Raw genomic sequence first — 21366 nt, 5'->3', positions numbered from 1 at the left:
ATCTCACGCTGGGGCTGGTGTCACCTCCTGACAAGTCCCACTGCACACGCCTCCAGGTATCTGACTGAAACCTCCCCACGCGTCCACCCGCCTTCCTGAGGGACTGCCCGCCTCACCGCCCCAGCCTGCCAAACAAAAGCTAGCCTGGCTAGCTAAGAGTTTTCCAGCCCCCCACCTCGCAAAACTCAAAGTATGTATCTCTTCTTTGACAGACTAACGTTGGGCCGCTTTTCCCAGTAAAGGGTCACTTAGAGTAAACGGGGGGGTGGGGGTAGGGGGAACCCAGGTGAAAGGCTGTGAAGTCACCGTCTAGATGCTTGAACAAGACCGTGTCTTGACCTCTGCCGTACCTGTTAAGAACTTCTCCAGAAGTTCGCTGTGGTTCACTTTCTTGATGGTTCTACCTGAGTATGTAGCCAGGGTAGGAACAGCACCGTAGGAGAGGAGCAAGCGGACAATTTCGAGATGATCATTCTTGACAGCATCGTGGAGAGGCCTAGGAGAGGTGCGGGGGATTACACCCGTGCACGCGACGCTTGCTTCTAAGGACACGGGGCAAAATCGAGCGTGTGCGGCCAAGCCTCGTAGGCGCGCTATTTCACCGAGGAGGTGAGTGTACGGTCGCTGCGACAAATTACTCTGTTATTTCAACACATAACCCTTTACGGGACAGGTGAAGGGACCATCTCAGGCCTAATTCTTCAATGCAAATCTCTCTTAATGCATGGCCCAAGGAGGAACTCAGGCCTAGATGAAAACGTTTCCAATGAACTTAAATAGTGACAGACTGTAAGAAGGTAACGTACGGAGGGGTGGGGGGAAGAATCCCAGCATCACGGAAGCAGATACGACAAGCCATTGTTATACCATTACAAACAAAACCCAAAAAGTGCAGTTTGTCAAAGAAACTGGGGGCAAAGTGGAACCTCTCCTGAAACCAACTTGGAGATGAGTGATCAACCCTCTCGCCCAGAAGCAGTCGACAGGCAGGGCGAGTTCTCAGGAGGATACAGAGTCCTCCTGCCCGTGTCCGCTGGGGTCAGGAACACTGTCCGCAGTCCCATCCAGAAAGGATGCGATTTGGAAACCACGAACCACCAAATACCTTACAGTTTTGCTAATGTTATGACCGTCAGGAAAGCCCCAGTGCCCTGCCTCGTGGTGGCATCCCAGGTACAACCAGGAAGATGCTTGGGCTGACTCAGACCTGGGCCTCTGGCCAATAAACCGAGGTCAAGGACAGAGTGGGGGCCAGGCCCGGGGATGTGGGTGGACACGGCAGGTCCTATCAAGCCAGTTGCCACTGGACCTGTCTGTACTCCTGCAACTTTCAACTCACATATATGTTCAAGAGTGAGATTCAACAGACGCTGGTGAAGAGTCCAGGGTCTTAAAAGAGAACACCCCTGATTATTCATGCAGGCTCAACATTTTCAGGGACCTCTGTCCATAAGAGTGTCACAGAGTTTTAAAGTTCTATGTAAATTTGCCAGAAAGATCTGTCCGATTCCATTCTAGAGGACTCCACCACCAGTGTGCTTACATGGCACTCACTCTCCATCTTTCCTTCTGGGGTTCCCCGCACACCCTGAGAACCACTGCCTATGCCCCAGCAGGGCCAGGCCAAGAGCAAGACCGCCACTGACCCGGTTCCATCCTGGGCACTGCAGTTGACATCGGCGCCATATTCAAGGAGGTGTCGTACGATGTTGAGCCAACCTCTTGCACAAGCCTCGTGCAGGGCACAGTATCCGGCGTTGTCGCGGTGGTTCACATCACAAATCTTGTTCTCCAGGCAGTACAAGACCGCTTCCTACGGGGAGAGGAGAGGAGAGGAGAGGAGATACCATCAGACCACCATACAGTGAACCTTGTAAGGGTGACCTCCCCATAGCTTGGCGGTGCCCACTTTCAAAGGCATACATCCTTGGGGCCAAAAGCCCACCATGGCGCGGGCAGGCGGCAGGCATCCTGGTCGGGGGTGAGAGTGTGTGAGAAGGGCTTGGAGATGCAGACAGTGTTGTCTAAGGCTCTGCTGCACCAGTGGCCTGGCCATGGGCAAGTTACCCTTGAACTTCTCCAAGCTTCCACAGGGCTGCTGAGAGGACGCATTCGGATAGCGATGAAAGCCCTCAGCCCAGGGGCCGACGTGACCAGTACAGAAGTGTCACAGCTGCTAACATCTTAGATGACACATTGCCAAGCACAGACCATTCTCACTTGATGGGTCTGTTCAGTCAGTGGCAGTGGACGATAACACAAGTTTAGATAAAAGTATGGATGACCAACACTTAAAGAGAGCTTAAATCAGCCGGAGAACATTCCCCAGCTTAGAGAAGCAGGGACACACAGGTCAGCTACATCCTCGCGCCCCCTGTTAAGACCCCAAATCAGAACCTGGGCCTCAGATGCTCTTGTCTGTACGTTAAGTAGAGTTAAAGAGAAGCTCTCTCCCTCCATCCTCGAGGAATGACACAAAATGCCTCCAATAACCCCACCCTCTATTTTGCCTCACTCCACCCTCTCGGGGCAGAATCAGTCTAATATTCTCATATTTACTCAAGTTAATGACAGGAACCTGATACACCACAGGCTGCAACCTCCACATTTCAAGAATCAAATAAAACATTCACCCCCGCCCCCGGAGATGTTCTGTGTCAACACTGTGCATTAGAATCACTGTTATTAACCTTATTTCTTTGGCTTGTTAAAATATTAATATGAACCACTCCCAGTAAGCAGAGCAGGAACTTATTCAATGTTTTATTACCTTAAGAAAGTTTTCAGACACATCGAAAGCATTTGCCACCAGAAAACACATTATACTGTTTATACTGGGTAAGTCGTGCCCAGCAGAGAGCCGTCAGGTTCTGAGAGCTGGGAGTAGGCAGAACGTGCATGTGGCCCAACACATGGTCTGCTGGGTAAGGGGGGATGGGATGGGGTCAGAACAGGCCTCCTTGTGACATCTCTCAGGTAACTCATCTGTTAAACCTAAAACGGGGGTCATTCTAGCCGCCCATAAGTGCGAGATGGGTTCTGTAAAACCTTTTATGCCCTTTGGAGGACACGCCAATCAAAGGTGACCACTCACTTGGGAGCGAACTAGAATGTTCCATTTGCTTACCACGTGAACCTAATGGGGCATGCTGGTAAACCTGGCCATTGGTGCCCTGTTACTTCAGGTCACTGCAGCAGCTCCCTTCCAAAACAAGAGGAGGAAGAGAAAAGGCACGCCCACGAATGCATTTCTCCGTTTACATCCCAACCTGCCAGAAAGCCCACAATCCTCTGGGCTCCCAGGCCACCTGCCCCGAGCCCTGGTATCCAGGATACCGCATGAAGCTGCTGCTCTTTTAGCAGGCCCTCACTAGCCAGACTTGAGTGGACGGCTGCAAGCTAATGAGTTGTGTGCGCCAGCCACGGAGAGGCCCTGTCACGTGGCTCTGGGATCAGGTCTGAACGCCACCAACTGCTGTGCACACATCAATTTACTCAACCCAGGGTTTATTTGCTGTGACAATCATGGCCTTCACCTGGAAACCTTCATCACTACTAGGGCAGATTCAAGGGTACCTAGAAATGAAAGGCCGTCCAAGCTGGTGGGTAAGTCAACTCTCTTCTCCTGGAAGATGGCAGCAAAGGCAGCAGTAGCCCCACGGCCAGGTCAGACTTTTTGCCACGGGCTGTCCTAACTCAACCACGTTGATCCCACTGTTTACACAGTGCTTCTCATTACCCAGATGAGGACGTCTTCTGTCACCCACAGGAACCCAGGAGCTACCAGGAAAGGAAGGTAGTACTATCCTCATTCAACACTTGGAAACTGAGGCCCAGAGATATTAAACCCCAAGTTCAATTAACATGAAGTACTAGACCTAAAACTCAGGTCTTTGGTACCTGGTCAGCTGGGAAGATTCAAAAGGCCCAAGAGGGCCCCAGTTAGAGGGATGCAATCCAGCTGTGACGAGCACCCCACAGGCCTTCTCTGTTGGGGGTCAAGTGGGCTAACTACACTCTCCTAGCTAAGAGGGTGATGGCCTCTAAATGGATGGCAACCGTCGCCACCAGCACTTTCTCTAACTGAAAGGTGAAGAGGCGGGGCGAGTCTGTCGACGCAACACATTCCTTGGTTTATTTTCTCCGCTAGAAATAAACGGGAGTGTCTAAAGGGCAGCCCAGCCATTCCAGAGCAAAGTCAAACTGCTTTTGTCGGACAGCTCTCTGTTCAGCGGCTATAAGCCGAATGCCACTACCCGCAAAATGTAACCATAAAGGCCATAAGCCCGACGTTGTTAGTTAATTAAATGCCTCATTAACTTTTTTAAAAACATGACTTATTCAATTCATAGAAAATTTAACCATCACCGCTAAAGGCACAAGCATGTGGTTGCACACTAGCGTTTTAGCCTAAGAAATAGAAGCCTTTTTCCCAGGAGGGAAAGGTTTGAGGTCTTTGGCCACGCAAGTGATCTATTTAACACGGATCTGAAGCCAGAGTGTGTTTCTAAACTTCCAGAACCACATTATCATGACATAAAGCTCAGACAGCCTTTATACTGCACATGGTATCTTTGGCTAAGCAGAAGAAAATAACCAAGAATGCTGAAGACAAAACTTCAGGAAAACCCTCCCAAACCACACCCTTATCTGCTTAAGCAAACTGTCCTTCAATTTGAAAAGGTTGAAGCTGCCACATCTCCCAACTGGGCCATCATCCCAACATTTAAAATTCTGCCCAGAGAAATCCCAGAAAGTTGGATTCAAAGTTGAAAGCGTTCATCTACTTGTCACAATGTTCAGCATCAACACTGGTGATGTGTGGAATCTACATATTGAAATTTACATTTGAAGAAAAAAACAAATCCGACCGTAAACATTCCCGAGGCTTCCTGTGCAATCAAAGGCCAGGTAGCCTAAAAAAGGATGGATCAAGTGCCCCTTGGTCCAGGCCTCAGAGCCACCAAACCAAAATGGAAACTGTCTTAGAGGACCAACGAGGGTCTTTTGACCTCTCTGGTCCCAAAGGGAGGCTGCTGGAAATGATGCCAAGTTCACAGGTGGGGCTCGGAGCCCCGCCCTCCACGGCGGGTGCAGCAGCACCCCGCCCCCCCATCTCCAGCATTTGCTGGAAGCGGGAGTCTACTTTCTCAACCCTAACCCAAAAGTTGGGGTTAGGGGTCTCCCCCCCACCTCCAGCGTTTGCTGGAAGCAAGGAGACTATCTTCTCAACCACGGGGGGGTCTAGCTCAACACTATGTGCAACATCTGCTCTGTCCTCCTAGGCGCCCGCTCTCAGCTCTTGGGAAACCAACTGGGTGCTCCTTGGACTTCACCTGCAAGTAACTGCGCTAACTACCACAAAGTGCTCTCTAGCTAATGGAGAGGTCTCCAAGAGACGTGTAGATATAAACAACAGCACATTCAACCCACAACAACAACAACAAAACACCCCAAACTAAGCATAGCCCTAGTGCTTCCAACTTCCCACCCACAGTCATGCCTTAAGGCCAAGGCAGGCACACTTCCAAGGGCTCACGGCACTATGGACCGGGGTGGGGGGACACGACGGGAGACGGGGGACAGGGGCACAGAGCTGGCTGAGGGTGTGGGCGCCAGGGCTCCGGGCCAGCCTGGGTCCTGCCACCCCAGTGCTCATCCACACCTCCACGCTCAGCCTGCTGAACCGCGTTTTACTGTCACCATTCAACTCCCAGAGGGCTGATGCCAGCACAGAAAAATGCCTTTGCCCTGTGGGCTATTACATCACAATTGCTACTGACAAGTATGGTGGGGGAACTGCACCCGGCATGGAGAGTCATCTGTCTCACAGAGGTTTTGAACTGTCAAAAGGGCAATTCCAGTGTGAGCCAGTCTTGCTGAGGAGCGTGGTGGGCTGTGGAGCACTGCTGGATTGCTACCTGTACGGGTATCAGCTAACCCCTCTGAGGCTCAGTTTCCTCATCCGAGAGTGGGCTAGTACGCGTTACTCCCAAGTGAAGATGTTAACAGGGTGAAAGGAGTTACTACAGATCACACGGGCTTAGGCAGATATCAGCTATCTTTCTATGTTGCTCTAGCAATAGAGGCCATCACTGTCATCAGCCGTGCTGGGTTGGGATACAGCAGTGTGGACAGGGAGTTTTGTGCAAGGCTCAACCCCTGCTCCCCGCCCATCAGCCCTCGGCTCCCGTGCCCTCTCAGAAAGAGACTGCTCAGGTCTGCCCCACTCCCACCCCTACTCTGCACAGACACTTCCCACCCGCTACCCCACAGGGGCATCACTCTGCCCCAAACAGCACAAGTTAGTAGAGCTAATAACTACTCTCCTACTCTCCTTCTTGCTATTCAGAATCCAAAAGGGCTCATTAAAATTCCCCTGGTCGCCAAGCCCTGGGTTAGGTCAGATTTTATATCAGAGATAAGTGAGCCAGACTGGCCGAAGCAGCCTGCCTGCCTGAACGGGAACGGAACATCAGAGAGGCCTGCCTTTCTTTTCACACCACGACTGAACAAGCCACCAAAGAGCCCGCAGTGTGAGCGGGAGCCAACGCAAACACCCTGCTGGAACACCCAGCCCAGCCCGCCACGTGGAGGGGGCTGGGCTCTGAGACACGCCCCCCATCCACAGCCAGTGTGTCCCCCACCCAAGGAGCAGAAGCCAGCGGATCCTGATCCAGGGCACCCACAAGGATGCTCACCTCGTAGCCAAGCCGGGAGGCCTGCTGTAGGAGGGTCTCGCCCGCGTTCTTATTGACAATAAGTCTCCGCGCTTCCGGTGGCATCGGGCGGGACTGGGTGGTCTCTGGAGGGGAGCTTGACCATGTCAGCTGCGAGGCCTGGGAAGCTGGTAACAATTGCTGCAAACGGTCCAAGGGCTTCTGGTCCTGCTTGGCCGGCGAAAGATCATAGCCGGAACTGGGCTCAGGCCGCTTTCAAAATCTCCGGACGGTCACCTATCACGAAACCAGGCAGCGCACACATTTCAGGCTGTCCTTCCTCCACCCGCCTGGTTCGCCTCCTCCCTGAGTTACAAACCTGAGTGGAGGAAAGCACTTTTCCTCCTCTCAGTCTGGGGGAGACGGGGCGCGAGGAAGGGGTTGCATTTTTACTAGCTGGAAACTTCACCACCACCCAGGAGACACGTCCCCTAGGAAGGGGCAGGGACGTTTTGGGGGGAGGGGTTCAGGAAAAGGAAAGCTTTGTCCCCAGAAGCAGAGAAGCAGGCAGGCGGGATGTGCCTGCACGGGCCCGGGGGGCGGGGGAGAGCCAGGGGCAAGAGGTACCTTGCCATCCGCATTGTCCACCTAGGAGTCCCCTGGCAGCGGCAAGCCCCGCCTGGGCTCCTGAGGGATCAAATGCTTGGTTTTGCACGGTCGCTTCCCGGATGGTTTATCGCTGTTGTCGGTGTATTTCTGCGGCAGGGGCGAAGGCTGCCAATCCATTTCTTCGTCCATGCACAGCACATCTGTCAGGGGGAGAAGCAGCGGGCGTTACACAGTTGTAGCCGGTGAGGAAAGAAAAGCCCATTGTTAGCACTGATCGTTGGAGCAGCTTCAGTTTTTAAAGATATACCAATTATGTTTTCAAAGCGCTAATATGTTAATCATCCCACATTCAACCGGCAAATAGGCTAACCCACGAAACGCCAAATGGCAAGTCGCTTCAAAGGGCCGCAAGAGAGGGCAGAAGCCAGCCCTTCGTGCGCTCCCGTCCCCACCCGTGGGGGGCCTGGGTGCTCGGGACAGGGCGACTGGGGACAGCCTGAGGCTGGAATGAGGGCACTGACAAGCGCCCGGGGTCACCCAAGACTTCCCTTCCTGCCCAGCCGTGGGCTGGGTGATGAGGAGCAGCCCAGGAAGTCGGGCTCCCGCCTCACTGTCCATTCCATAAGGAAGTGTGCAGGCTGAAAGGACCTCAGGAAGAAAACTCCCCGCTCGCCACACGCTACTCTTGTCAACTTGGATGGCGCTCAGGTCCCCTCCAGGGCCGTTTCCCACAGAGGGCGGGTGATCCACCCTCCAGGAGCGCCCCCCGCCCCGTGCGTATCCTTGTTCATTGTCACTGCATTTAAGGGACTCCTCCAACCAGCTGCTGTTGCTTTTGGCCTCTGCCCTTTTCCTGCCAGGTTTCTCTTCGGAGATGCTATTGCCCTGGGGGGTGACCGCAGGCTGAACCGCCTGGATCACTTCCTTCCTGCCCTGCCGGCCAGGTTTGCTCTCTGCTCCCGCCGTTCTCTAAGGTGCAGCAAGCGGCGCTGCTTTCTGGGATGGAGCCCTGTTAATTCAATGCACACCTCAGGTTGGTCAGCTCACTATAATGTGGCTCTTCTAAGTGGTTAGAGGAACTGTTTGTCATTTCCCTCTCAGGCCAGTCAGCTAATGGAGAAATAACTACAAATTAATGAAGAAGCCCCCCGGGGCGGGGGTGGTGGTGCGGGGAACAAACTGTCTTACACATCACTAACAGGGGTGGGGGAGGGGAGGGGTGTGGTCACTGTGTTGGCTGGAACTTGTCACCAAGTCTCGGGAGGGGGTCTATTTGCCTTTGGCCACCTTTGGGCTCCAGCCCCGCCACCTGGCTTTGGGGGGGGGTGGGATGGGGGTGGGGTGTGGGGAGGTGTGAGTGGCTCCCCCCAGGGATCCAGGGTGGGACTGGAACTTTTCACTGCTCCGCTCCAGGACTTCCGTAGGGTGCCCTGCGGGCCCGAAGCCAAACCGAGCTCACCTTTGGAGACCCGTCTCCGCTTGGCTTTCAGCAGAGAGTCCTCCGGGAGCACAGTGGTCTCAGTGTGGTTCCTATTGCCAGACACCTTGCGCTTTCTGTTCAGCCGGAGGGTGGGGCTGCGTGACGCGTCCGGGGCCGCCTGGTCGGCGGGGGACTCTCTGGGGGGCTCCGTGTCCATATCCTCAGGAAGATCACTGTCTTCTGGGGCTTCAAAGCGGTCAGGTTTGCTTCCATCATAACACTCCCCTAGGGGAGGGGAGACAACCCGGAAAGGAGGGAACAAAGGTCACCAGGAGCAGGCAGGACCCCCACGCCCAAGGCAATCTGCTACCAACAGACCACCCCCCTTTGGAGACCAGGGGCCTCACACGCCAGAAGCACAAAACCCTCAGAAAGACGTCCCAAAGGAAGGACAGCTGAACACAACCAGCAAAGAAAGCAGAAAATGAGGCGCGTAGCCCACTCACAATCCATCCTTCAAGGGTCAAGGTGAGGCATCTACACCATCCGTCTATAGGCATGTGAGATCACTCCCTAACTGCTTAACTCTCCAAGGTGGCTTACTTTTAAAGGGGGGGTGAGTGACCTCACAGTAAGATCCAACCAATCAGGGCAGAGCTACAACGGGGGGTGAGTGACCTCACAGTAAGATCCAACCAATCAGGGCAGAGCTACAAATGACTATGGAAACAGCTGCTAGTCAACAAAAAAGGCTGATGTCATCAAGAGACCAAATAGCCCCCAACTGCCATCTACACAGACATAGCACCAATGTTCACTTGGGTCAGCAGGGGCGAGGGTGAAGAAAAAGGTTAGGGAAAGAATGGTGGGAGGCTGGGAAGCTGGGGAGACCAAGGCAAGAGGAGCCTGGCAAAGGGAAAGGAAAGGCTTCCTGGTGCACACACAAGGGTCAAGGGCAATTTCAAAGAACTCAACCAGATTGCTACAAGTCCGTCTGTCCTCTTTCCACACCCGTGGGGGGAAAGCATTTCACTGCCATCGAGGGGCTGCTCCTATTTCCTGTCTAGGAAGAAGGCCCACAGTGACACCAGTCACCCACCTGGCACGTCTCCACGCCTTCCTTCCCAGGCAACAAGCATCTAAGGACATTTCAAAGACAAGACTCCAACCCCCTTCGTGGGGGTGGGGTGGGGGGGTGCGGCGGGCAGGGCTGAAGTACTCACACCTCAGCTCCGCCTGTGTTGCTCCTGCCCCTCTGCTCAATCTAGCATCCACTTAGGGCTTTTCCTCCAATCACCCCAGCCTAACATCACTCCTCACTTTTGCTCTAGCCAAAGAAACAGTTCAACTGCTTTGCTAGTCACATTGTTTCTAACACACAAATAATTCCATAATGATCACTGTGCTGTTAAAGAGTTCCCCGAAGATGACCCTGTGTCCATCACCGGCCGGGGGTGGGGGTGGGTGTATGAGTTTGGTATTTCGTTAACACCTGAGCTAAGCTCCCACAGCCCGTTTTTCTAGATGAAATCATGGACACACCCCTCACATGCTGCTCGCATTCCTCCTCCTCTCCCTAGACCACTTCAAGTATCACTCCCACTTCTGCTCAGCAGGCTGGTCCCCTGATCAGCCTCTCTTGGGAGCATTCCCAGCATTTAATGGCAGCCAGTTGTGGGGATGAACCTCACCCTGGCCTGGGCTAGCCTGACCTGTGTTCTCAAGGGTGGAACACACTTAGCTTTTCTCCAAGGGTATCCCAAGGTGGGAGAGATCCCCATCTAGTCTTGCCGGAATGGTGGAATCACCCCAACCGCGAGGGTCTCCTGCCATGGCAGCAGGAGAAACCCCAAACTCCTGGCCTGTGCTTACGGGTGATGCAGCACAGGCTACCGCAGGCCCGGTGAAGACGGCGTGCTGCAACTCTCACTCGGGCTGCTCTGTGACCCTCTTAAACACTCGGGCAGGAATGGCGCCGCTTTACAACTCGGCCCCCTTCACTTGTAAAGTGGGAATGTTGGGTTTCCTTGGTGGCGCAGTGGTTGAGAGTCCGCCTGCCGATGCAGGGGACACGGGTTCGTGCCCCGGTCTGGGAAGATCCCACATGCCGCGGAGCGGCTGGGCCCGTGAGCCATGGCCGCTGGGCCTGCGCGTCCGGAGCCTGTGCTCCGCAACGGGAGAGGCCACAACAGTGAGAGGCCGGCATACCGCAAAAAAAAAAAAAAGTGGGAATGTTACTGCTAGCCTCCCTCCAGGGTGGGCTTCATAATCACGGGCCGGGCTCAGCACAGAGAAAGGCTGGAAAAATCCCTTTAACCAAAAGATGCCAAGACTTTCAGACCAGCCTGAATCTCAGGCCTGAAATGTAGGAAATTTTAAGAGGTGAGCCCTGCTGGTTACACCATTGGACTTCTCTGGTCCAATCAGCCTTCCCTAAAAGCTCCGTGGGAGGGGATCCATGGAGGGATGGAAGGGCTACCTTAAGAACCCCCATGTCCAAGTTGAAAGTTTCTTTTTCCAAACTAGGTCCATCCACCCTTCCCCCAACCCCAGAGCCTTTTAGGGCAAAGATCTCAATTCCCCTCAGCTAAGGCCCACCAAGACCTTACGCTAGTGTGACCTTACCCAGGCCAGTAATAACCCTGAAGGACACCCACCCCGACTGCCCAAGATGCCCATGGCCACCAGCTATGGGGTAGAGGCTCCGTGTCACTTGGAGCTTCTCAAAGACTGTTCTAACCACGACCCACACGAGGATGACCCTTGAGGGCAAAAGAGATGGGGAGATAAATAGATGCACGGGGATCCTAACCATCAGGCTTTGCCATCATTGCTACTTTTGGCCCTTCTAAAAGTGGGAAGCCATGTGCCCTTGGTCACCCAGTCTAAGCAAGATGTGAACGTGGTCCCTGCAGCATGGGCCTATGACTCACAGCACATATATCCCAAATTCATTATGGTTGTACCATAGCATCACCTCACAGAAGCATCACCACAGCAACATTTACAAGTCACTGTGGCAACAAAGCACCCTCACCACTGCTGAGCCATGCCCAGTGAGGCCTAAACAAGGTGAGAGGGTTCTGAGTCGCTGCAAGGCTCCCCAGGATTAAAATCCCCTTCTCTGTAGCTTAACTGTAATAGCACCTCCAGTCAGGGCTAACCTTGTTCAAAGTTACACCCGCTACACAAGGAGTGCAGGGGATCTCTGTTCCAAAGTAGTTTACAAACGTGCAGGTGCTCAGCTGGAAGAGAAGTTCCCTGAGCAAAGAAGTTTCATGAAGCCCCTTGACTGAGCCTTCCTCCAGCTCCTGGCCAGGCACTGCCACTGAGCAGGACCTAGGCCTGTCCCAGCCAAGTGGTTCGCAAGGGAGATGGTTACTCCAAGTTTGAGAAGGAAGGGACCAATGCCTCCTTGCCCCGCCCCATCTTCAAATGCCACTGAGGGTTCCTAGTGATGAACTTCCAAGTCTGAGGAACCTCCAAACTCATTTGGTGAACTTCCAAAATAAAATTTCACTCAGCCACCCATGTGATCATAAAGAATAAATGAGTATCTCAGCCACTGTGTATTCAAGTTAATTTCTTTTTTAAACAAGCCCCTAGCAACAAGATGCACCCGCACCAGGACAACCAGGGCTGCGCAAACAGCACCCATCACCTTAGAAGCTCCTGGGCCCTCCATGGGTAGGGGCTGCCTCAGAAGGGGGAAGGCATCTTGAAGGTGTCCTGGACCCTCTCTGAGACCCCTGGCCGACCCAAATCCTCGCCCCAGCTCCCATGTGCTCACAGCTCGGCTCTCGGCCACACCGACACCCATGAGAAGGACCTGAGCCCATATCAGCTCAAGACGTGATGGCCCAAGAACAAGAAGGCCCATTCATATCCAGCTGAATGGAATGAACACCTGCTGGGCCTTGGACGTGGAGGCCGCAGTAAGAACAGTGGCCCCTTCAGGTGACCTTTCCTGACCAGCTATTCACAAACCCCACGTCTCTACAAGACAGAGGGTGGGTGGGGAACCCACCTCCGTTGCCCCAACCTTTCAAACGGAGCCCCTCACCTTCCCCAACCCTTCTCCTGCCCTCCCATGGTGGCCATTCATGGCTCACTGGGCCATGTCCCGGGTGCTCCAGGAAGAGACCCGTCGGTCGGTCTGAGATTGGAGGCAGGCGGTGGGGGGAGGGGGCTTTCGGAATCATCTGGGGCTCAGACCCTGCTCCCCATCAGCCACACCGAGTTCTCGTCTCCACGCTCAGCAGGAAAGACTGGGAAGGACGCACACAAACGTCTCTGGGAAGAAGGGCAGGTGAGGCCACTGAGACGTGAAGGGCAGCGGCCACCCTGGGTTTGGCCACGTTGCTGGAGAAAAGGGCGAGAAGACTCGAGGCAGGTTAACTGCCCGCTCCCTTCCTCCAGCCTCCCTCACCGTCCACCCACAACAGGCAGATCCCCTCCTCAGAAAAGTGCATCCCCGTGAACTTGGCCTTGCCCACTTTTACCACATCTCTCTGAGAAACTTCCCCAAGAGCTGAGTTATGAGGCCACTCGGGAGGGTAAGGGCTGCGTGTCAGCTGTGAGCACAGGCAAGGAGGGAGGCCTTCTTGCTGCTTCAGGGTGGCCTGGACCCTCCGTTTTTCATTCCAATCCCGAGGGGGAGGAGCTCGGAATCGTCTACTCCAGGCACATCGAGAGCCCCATCCCTCGGGTAAGGCCGCCACTGACTAGCCCCAGAAATCCCCTTCTACGGGAGCCACGTAGGACACACCGGTCCCGGTGTGGCTTACCCAGAACCGTGGCCACAGGCCTTTGTCTGACCCCAAAGATGAGCTGGGGGAGGGCAGTGCTCCAAGCAGCAGAGAGAAGCACACGCTGTGGCTGACCACAATTTTCCCGAACTGCATCAGGCACCCACGACCTAAGCGTGCGGGCGAACGCCGACCCTACGACCGGGTCCAAGGGCCTGGGCCTCCCAAACGTGCCCACCACCCCCAACTGTCCCGTCTCAGAAGGATTTCACGCCCACCCTGTCCTCGACGTTCACCGAGGTGCCCTCACTCACCATCACCGGTGAGGTTTCTGGGGTCCGGAGCAGGCTGCAGGCCACAGCCACAAGCACGCACACGGAAGAAAGCGGGAGAAAGACCTCCACTTGCTGCCAACGCATCTCATTAGCCCAGGAAGTCTCGAGGGCCAAGCCCGAAGTCAACCCCAGTGGGGGAGCAGCTGAGGGGACCGCAGAGTGTGACTCGAGGCCAACACGAGCTTTCTCTCCAGTTCGGCCTCCAGAACAGAACACACCCGTCTGGTGGGAAGAACGGCCTCGTTGGTCCCACGGCCTGGGAGCGTGGTGTCAGCTCCTCATGGCTGCAAACGAGTCTCCACAGAACACAATGATGCTCATCTCTCTGGGGCCTTCATCAGCCCTCATCGCACTTGAACGAAACCTCTGCCTCTGGAGGGAGAATCCGAGTACTGTCCACCCCCTCCCACAGGAGACTGTCACTCTGGAGGGTCTGGCTCTGGCTGCAAGTGCCATTCCACTGCTACCAAAAACCCGTGTCCGTACCTGCTACAAAACAGAACACATACCTGCTACGCCGGAGGTCCTGCACTGCCATTCCTCTGCTCTACTGTATCAGACTATGACTAACTACAGGACTAGCATTGCTCCGGAAAAAGGAGACGCGTGCCAGGGAACAACATTTCATAGGTGCTTCACTCCTGGATGCCGCAACGCTCCAAAGGACAACCAGCCTTGCAATCCACAGCTGGGAAGGGTGCCCAGAGCAGCCCGTTCTCCGAACAGCCAGCACCCAGACGCTGGGCCGTCGGAAGCGTACTGTTTCCTCTCACCTCCCTCGGCACTGGGAGCGGAAGCGCCCCGTTCCCACCGACGTGGTACCACACGCGAGCCGCCTGGGTTCACTTACATCTCTCACTGTCGTTCTGGTCGGCAATGGCCTCCTCCGGGGCGACCGACTTTGGCTTTTTGTCCTGACTTCCTTTCAGCCTTTCCCAGTCAGCGGGGCTGAATTTGCGCACCTCGGAGTCTTTGGTCGTGGGGTGGCCACCTTCTCGCTCTTTCATCTCCAACTCTGAGAAGCGCATCACTGCACGCTACAAAGAGAACGGAGATGGAAAAAAGACACACCTTACCACCAAAGCTATTTCACTGCCCTTACCTTAAAGGAAAGTATCTTCAAAGAAAAGTTTGCCCAAAACCAACCACAATTTATGATACAACTGAGATATTTTAAAATTGAACGATAAAACGTAAGAGTGTCTATGTGTAACTAGTCACACACTCTTTCTTTGTAAAGCCATATGTATGTAGAGATATATGTGGTGTGTATGTATAGCCATACATACACTGTGGCATAGAGACAGACATTCTCTTTCGAAGGTAAATAAAACAAAACAAAAACACAACGCAAAGAAAACGAAACAAAAACACAACAGAAAAGAAAACAAATGCACAGTGAATAAAGACGACCATGGCCCACAAACTTCCCTTTGTATATTTGGAAATGAAATTTAACTCAAAAGGTTTATGGAAGATTCTAGTAATAAAAATTTGAAGAACTGACCTCACAGTAAGCAGCGGGTAGACATAAAATACTGTCCTCTTGTAATCCTTCCATCTATGTAATTAAAATGGGCACTCAATGCATCATTTAGATAACTTCATCCATTTTTATAAGCATAAACCAATTTTTTTCTTAACATTGCAAAACAATTTGGCTTTATTTGTCTTTTAATTAAAAGTAAAATATCTTAAGGAAATTCCTATACAACATCTATCATTCACTAGCAAGTTAAATACATACTCTATCCCTTTAAGCAAGGTTTGTTTTTTTGTTTTGTTTATTTGTTTGTTTTTTGGGTGGAAAAAAAAATTGCACGAATCTCACAGACATGCGGCCGCTACACACCTCCACCAAGTATCACGTAAGGCATTCTAAGCAGCGCTTTTAGGTATATTTGTTAACGTACAGTAACGGCAGAGAAATCAAAGCGATTGATAGGTAAATGTCATGCAGTCTTTTAGACATCCTTCGCAATAATTAAAACTTCCGTTATCAGCATTCGAGTGGAGTTCGCTTAAAATCTACAGAATAACTTCAAGTATCCACTTACGTCCCCTTACTGGACACATTTCAAACATTTCAATTACCCTAAGCTTCATTAACCAAATCAGCCCGGTGTCCTGCCCTATCATACCCCCGGCCCCCTCCTCTTCACACATTAAAAAAACCTGACAACTGGTCAGGCTCCTGAAATTCGGATTGGGGGGGGGGCTCACCTGCAATGCCCGCTGGTCCCGGCCAGGCTGACTAGAGTCTGCGTACAGTCCGGTAGCGACACACTTGAACCGGTCACCCACGTAACCAGCGGAGTTTGCGATTCTCTTTGCCAGCTTAGATGGCTTCGGGTTCAGAACTTTGCCATCGGTTGATCCTGCCTCGTCAGCTCCGTGTTTGGTGTCGGTGGGCGTGACGTCCACACTCGGTGGGGCACTGCCCACGCAAAATGGTTTGGGATCCTCTTGGGTTTTCCCGAACGTGACCGCAGAGCCGTCGCTCCCCAGGGTCGGCTCCAGGAATGGAGTCGAGACCGGCGTCGCCAGGTTCTCCTTGTTGGTTACCGCTGGAACATTCTCCTTGCTGAAGCCGGAAACTGGCTGGCCCGGAGCCTGTTTGAAAGTAGAGGCTTCGTGGAAGTCACTGATGTGCCCCAACTCCTCTCTCAGGGCAATGAAATCCCGGTGTGGCTGTAGGGCCACATTTTACTTTTTTATTTTTAATATATGTTCACATGTTTCCATAAAGGATCCAAGGTGGCCCATAACGTACGGACACACAATATTAGCTTTAAAAAAACATGAAAAAAAAAAAAAAGGGAAATCATGATCCTGGAAATGGGTTGCATCCGTTTAAGGGGTGAGAATAACAGAATGAGTGAGCCAAAGATTTGGGAAAGGATCTCACATTTCCAAATGTCCAAATCTTAAAATTGCACCAAGTGGGAATGTAGCTGTGGCAGTATTAACCTGAGAGAGCTCTATGATCGTTGTCTTTACTCATCACTTGGTTGCAAGGTTCTAAATGACAGGGTAAGTGAAGGAGGGCAAGTAGACAGATAAGAGTCATTTCCTGATTCTCAAAAGAAGGGGCATCACCTAGGGAAGGGGACTCCAAAATCCTACAGGAATCCTCTTCATATACTAAATTTTCTAGGTGGCAAAAGTATCTCATTTGACCCTAGCAGCCAGATGGAACTTAGAAAAGTAGTGAAAAGCTACTCAACTGACTGCAAGTCATATGACTAGGAGCATGTCAGTGAAAAGTTCACGTGAAGATGCTGTGGAAGAGCAGTTCACCTTGTGGTTGAGCGTCCTCAGAACGTGCAATGGGAGGTGCAGTACCTGCTCTGTCTCACAGGGACCCTCCAACCTCTAAACGCATCTTTCCTGGGAAGCTGAATTCAAAGAGTCAATTTAAAAAAAAGAGAGGGCTTCCCTGGTGGCGCAGTGGTTGAGAGTCCGCCTGCTGATGCAGGGGACACGGGTTCGTGCCCCGGTCCGGGAAGATCCCACATGTCGCGGAGCGGCTGGGCCCGTGAGCCACGGCCGCCGAGCCTGCGCGTCCGGAGCCTGTGCTCCGCAATGGGAGAGGCCACAACAGTGAGAGGCCCGCGTACCACAAAAAATAAATTAATAAATAAATAAATTTTAAAAAGATAAACGTCTCTAGTAGAGAAATTTTATCAGAGCCTAGTATTAAGAGCTGTAGAGCCACAAGTTTCCCACGATACAGCCTTAGCAGAGGCTGTTAAGGCAGTGACAGAAAATTTGTACCGAGGGAAATAGCAGAAGAGTTTGCCTACAATTCACGAAAAGGATCCCTGCACTTGGCCTGAAGGAAATCAGCAAAATTTGTAACAGCTTGTGTATTTGTATGCGGGATTGAGAATGAATTTCATTTTTTAATTTCTCTGAATTATCACATAAGATTCAGAAGATGCTCTCTCTGCCTAGAAGCCACCCCACTGGGATAACTATGCCTACAGAGTTTCTTTGCCTATAACTCCTACTTGCTAACAGACTGGCAGCCTGGCCCCAGGGCCTGGTCGCTGCTCCCAGTGCAATGGTGGATATGGTGTCAACGGTTGCAAAATCAAAGCCCCTTACATCCTCTCCATGCCTCTGTCCCACCCCCCACCCCACTCACCATTGATATTCAGGAAGGGGAAGGTGTCCTGGATGGGAACGTGGTGCTGTGACTGGTCCAGCTCACCTTCCTCATCTTCTTCATCCACATCATTATCTTTCTCATCCCAAGGAGCAGATCCAGTGGATCCTACCCGAGAAACACACACACACACAAAGGTCAAAAGTGAGGCGCTCACGTTGCACTGTCATCCCTGCAGCTGACCCACTGTTCAAGCTAGGCACTGCCAGCACAGAGGTTCCTTGGGTTCAGTGTGCACCCTCAATGCCAAAGAGTGGGAACCAAGGGTGTTCACCCCACTCCCAGCTCCTCCTACGGAGCCCCAGTGCAAGCTCTCATCCCCTCCCCTATCCAGGAGCTGCAGACCCTACTCCCTTCTCCTAGAAACCTTTTAATTCCTACTCTAAACCCCTTTCTACACATTCGCATCCCTTCTAAGGACCCAAGGAGCACAGCTTCTCTCCTTTATAAGCTTACTGTGAAGACAGACCCTTCCCTCATGGCAGAGCCTCACTAGATTCACTGGAGGTCAAGTCTAAATTATCTGGCTCTTAGTCGGAACTGGCTCAACATTGAGTAAATATAGGGATCAGGTGGTATTCTCCTAGGAAAAATACCATACAAATTAAATGATCACTTACCCATCATTTATAAAGAGAACTTAATAGCCTTCATAATGTCATGGCAATTGATTCTTAGAACAGCCTTTGAAATACGCAGGAAAGATGAGAACCCAGATTTTATAGTGGAAGAAGCTGACGCTCAAAACGTTGAATGACTTGATTCAATGTCCCACAAGTAGTGAAATGGAAAGACCGAGGTTTATAACTCAGACCTTCTAAGTTTTAAGCCCTCCTTCTTCTAAACTACCTGGCCTCTCTTCTCAGTGTTGAGTCCCAAGAGAAGTTATTTTTTATAGAACTCAATACCCCCTCTTCTTTCTAATGCTTTACTGTTCCACTGGGTGGGCAGGAAGACTGTGCTGAGTTTATATCTTTTGTTCTCTGGGTTCTTTCTAGGGACAGCATTTCTTGCTTTATTTACCAGTCTTCAACTTTGTAAGCGAGGCGACTTTCAAGTCGACTATTGCTTTAAGGGTCCAGCCCGGAACCTGGCACACTGTCCACCTTCTCCCCAGCAGCTGGGGCCTCACCTGGGTTAATGATAGAGCCCTGGGGCTGGGGGATGTCACACACTTGATATATCTTCACTGGGTTCATGGGCACCTCCTTGGTGCCGTCGTACATCAGGTTGAATTCCCTGCTCTTGTTGAGCGCACAGCGGAGCTGGGCCTTCCATTTAGCTGGGTCGGGGTCGTCCACCCCTTCCTGGTACTTCCCCTGTCTCCACAGCCCAGGCCTGAGGGATAGGAAACTGCAGTGAGTGCCTGCTTGTTGCCCAGAAACACTGGAAAGTGTGCCCGCCCTCCCTCGTACAGACACAGATACACACAGCCCTGCCTGACCGCCCCATCACCCCAACTCCAATTTACAGAGACTGCAGCAGAAGACACCACGCTGGGGACCAGGCAAGGCAAGGCCTGAGACAAATTAAGCCAAATGCAAATACAGTATTTTAAAAAGAGGAGCCTCATCTCAAGTGCTTGTGGCAGCATCATCTGTCAGGACAACAATGGCCTTAATGAAGGGTTGAAAATAAAGAAAAATCTGGAACAAGTATACACCAAAATACTCATGGTAACTTTTGGATAGCAAGACTTCAGGTAATTTTGTTTTGTTTTGTTTGCCTTATTTGTTTTTCACATGAATTGCTTATATAATAAGAAGAGAAAGGGAGGTGGCGTATGATATGAAGAATTTAGGCTTGCAGTTCCCTCTCCCTTCAGTCTTTAACCTGATGCACAAATAACTGTTGAAACCAAGTACCTTTAGGAGTAGCAGCCCATAGGAGGGCAGGAAGCACGCTCTGGGGGTTCAGCTGGCCTCAGTGCGAGGCTGAGGGCCTCAAGTCCTAATAAACTCACACCACCTGCCTTTCCCTGCTTCCTCAAACTCCCACATTGGGAACATTTTGCTGGGAACACCAGTGGCTGGTGGCCTGGGCCAAAACCAGTGTGGCCCCGCCTCTCTGGTTTTCAATTTCCAGGTCTAACAGGCATCTATGTGTCTGTTCACGGGATATCAGCCCTCCCCCACTGTTAACGTACCTCAGATGTCTACACTTTCTTCAGGGCTGTGACGTATGTGCTGGCACAGAAAAGGGGGATGTCTTTTGCAGAGGACTCAAGATCAAGAGAACGAGATGGACCGGCCAGACTGCTCCCACTTGATGTTAGGAAGATAAGGTGGCCATGTAGTTAGAATTCTGCAGCGGAACATAGCCTATAGAGTCTATGGGTTTGCGGATCCACAACTTTTATTTTTTCAGTAATGCCAACCAAGCTCGTAAGAGACTGACATATAATCCAGAATGCCAGTCTACTCGTTTTCAAAGGGGGATAAAGCTGGTCAGTGACCAGCATGGTTAAGTCCAATAACCTGGACATAACCATGTATGATCTCAACCAGTAACTCCTGTATCTGGTTTCTAATGACAATTCCAAGAACATAAGACCCACTCAACCTTTAAATCCAAATTTTCAGATGACTCCAAAGCTAAATGGAAATGATTTGATATTGAACTCTAAATCTGCATTATCTAGACTACCTCTTACCCAGTTGGGTAACCCAGAAGCGACAGTAAAAGGCTCCTGCTTTCCCAAAAATCACAGGGCGTAAAGATGAAAAGCACTGGAAAGGCAAGACCCCCAGTGAATTTGCAAAGCTGCTCTTGTGTCTTTTTCTTTTTCACCTTGAAGCCAGGAGAAATTCTAAAAATACAAATGTATTAATTTTTAAAACTTGACTTTACTGAATATTGTTCAGATCCCCAAGCCTACAAAAATAATTTTAGTTTTTTAAAAATGCTCCCTCTTCAGACTATACTACAAAGCTACAGTAATCAAGACAGTGTGGTACTGGCACAAAAACAGAAAGATAGATCAATGGAACAGGATAGAAAGCCCAGAGGTAAACCCACGCACATATGCTCAACTTATCTTTGATAAAGGAGGCAGGAATGTACAGTGGAGAAAGGAAAGCCTCTTCAATAAGTGGTGCTGGGAAAACTGGACAGGGACATGTAGAAGTATGAGATTAGATCATTCCCTAACACCATACACAAAAATAAGCTCAAAATGGATTAAAGACCTAAATATAAGGCCAGAAACTATCAAACTCTTAGAGGAAAACATAGGCAGAACACTCTATGACATAAATCACAGCAAGATCCTTTTGGACCCACCTCCTAGAGAAATGGAAATAAAAACAAAGATAAACAAAAGGGACCTAATGAAACTTAAAAGCTTTTGCACAGCAAAGGAAACCATAAACAAGACCAAAAGACAACCCTCAGAATGGGAGAAAATATTTGCAAATGAAGCAAC

The 21366-nt window shown here is 51.5% G+C and overlaps 1 protein-coding gene and 1 pseudogene across 2 annotated transcripts in view; one reads left to right on the top strand and one right to left on the bottom strand.

The window, feature by feature from the left end:
• The window catches only part of LOC308611089 (centrosomal protein of 78 kDa-like), a 727725-nt pseudogene that overhangs the window by 630683 nt on the left and 75676 nt on the right, over positions 1-21366 (top strand). The window lies entirely within an intron of this gene.
• On the bottom strand, positions 115-8792 carry LOC308611074 (BCL-6 corepressor-like). Its single transcript, XM_081260005.1, has 5 exons — positions 8728-8792; positions 7287-7468; positions 6702-6956; positions 1647-1813; positions 115-496 (listed from the first exon to the last, which is right to left on the bottom strand). Exons 3-5 carry the CDS (start codon positions 6783-6785, stop codon positions 310-312), a joined length of 438 nt encoding a protein of 145 aa, XP_081116131.1. The 5' UTR covers positions 6786-6956; positions 7287-7468; positions 8728-8792; the 3' UTR covers positions 115-309.

The sequence above is a fragment of the Mesoplodon bidens genome (assembly GCF_964165515.1).
Source record: "Mesoplodon bidens genome assembly, contig: HAP1_SCAFFOLD_157, whole genome shotgun sequence".
NCBI classification, from domain to species: domain Eukaryota; kingdom Metazoa; phylum Chordata; class Mammalia; order Artiodactyla; family Ziphiidae; genus Mesoplodon; species Mesoplodon bidens.
Note: the sequence above shows the minus strand (reverse complement) of the source record. Positions and strands in the feature narration are given on the sequence as shown.

Excerpts from the sequence above, each read along its gene's own strand:
- LOC308611074 (XM_081260005.1), bottom strand. The coding sequence starts at position 6,785 with ATGCCACCGGAAGCGCGGAGACTTATTGTCAATAAGAACGCGGGCGAG. Across the intron at positions 1,814-6,701 it reads CCTCCCGGCTTGGCTACGAG|GAAGCGGTCTTGTACTGCCT; the intron begins GTGAGCATCCTT and ends CTCTCCCCGTAG. Across the intron at positions 497-1,646 it reads AGTGCCCAGGATGGAACCGG|GCCTCTCCACGATGCTGTCA; the intron begins GTCAGTGGCGGT and ends CACCTCTCCTAG.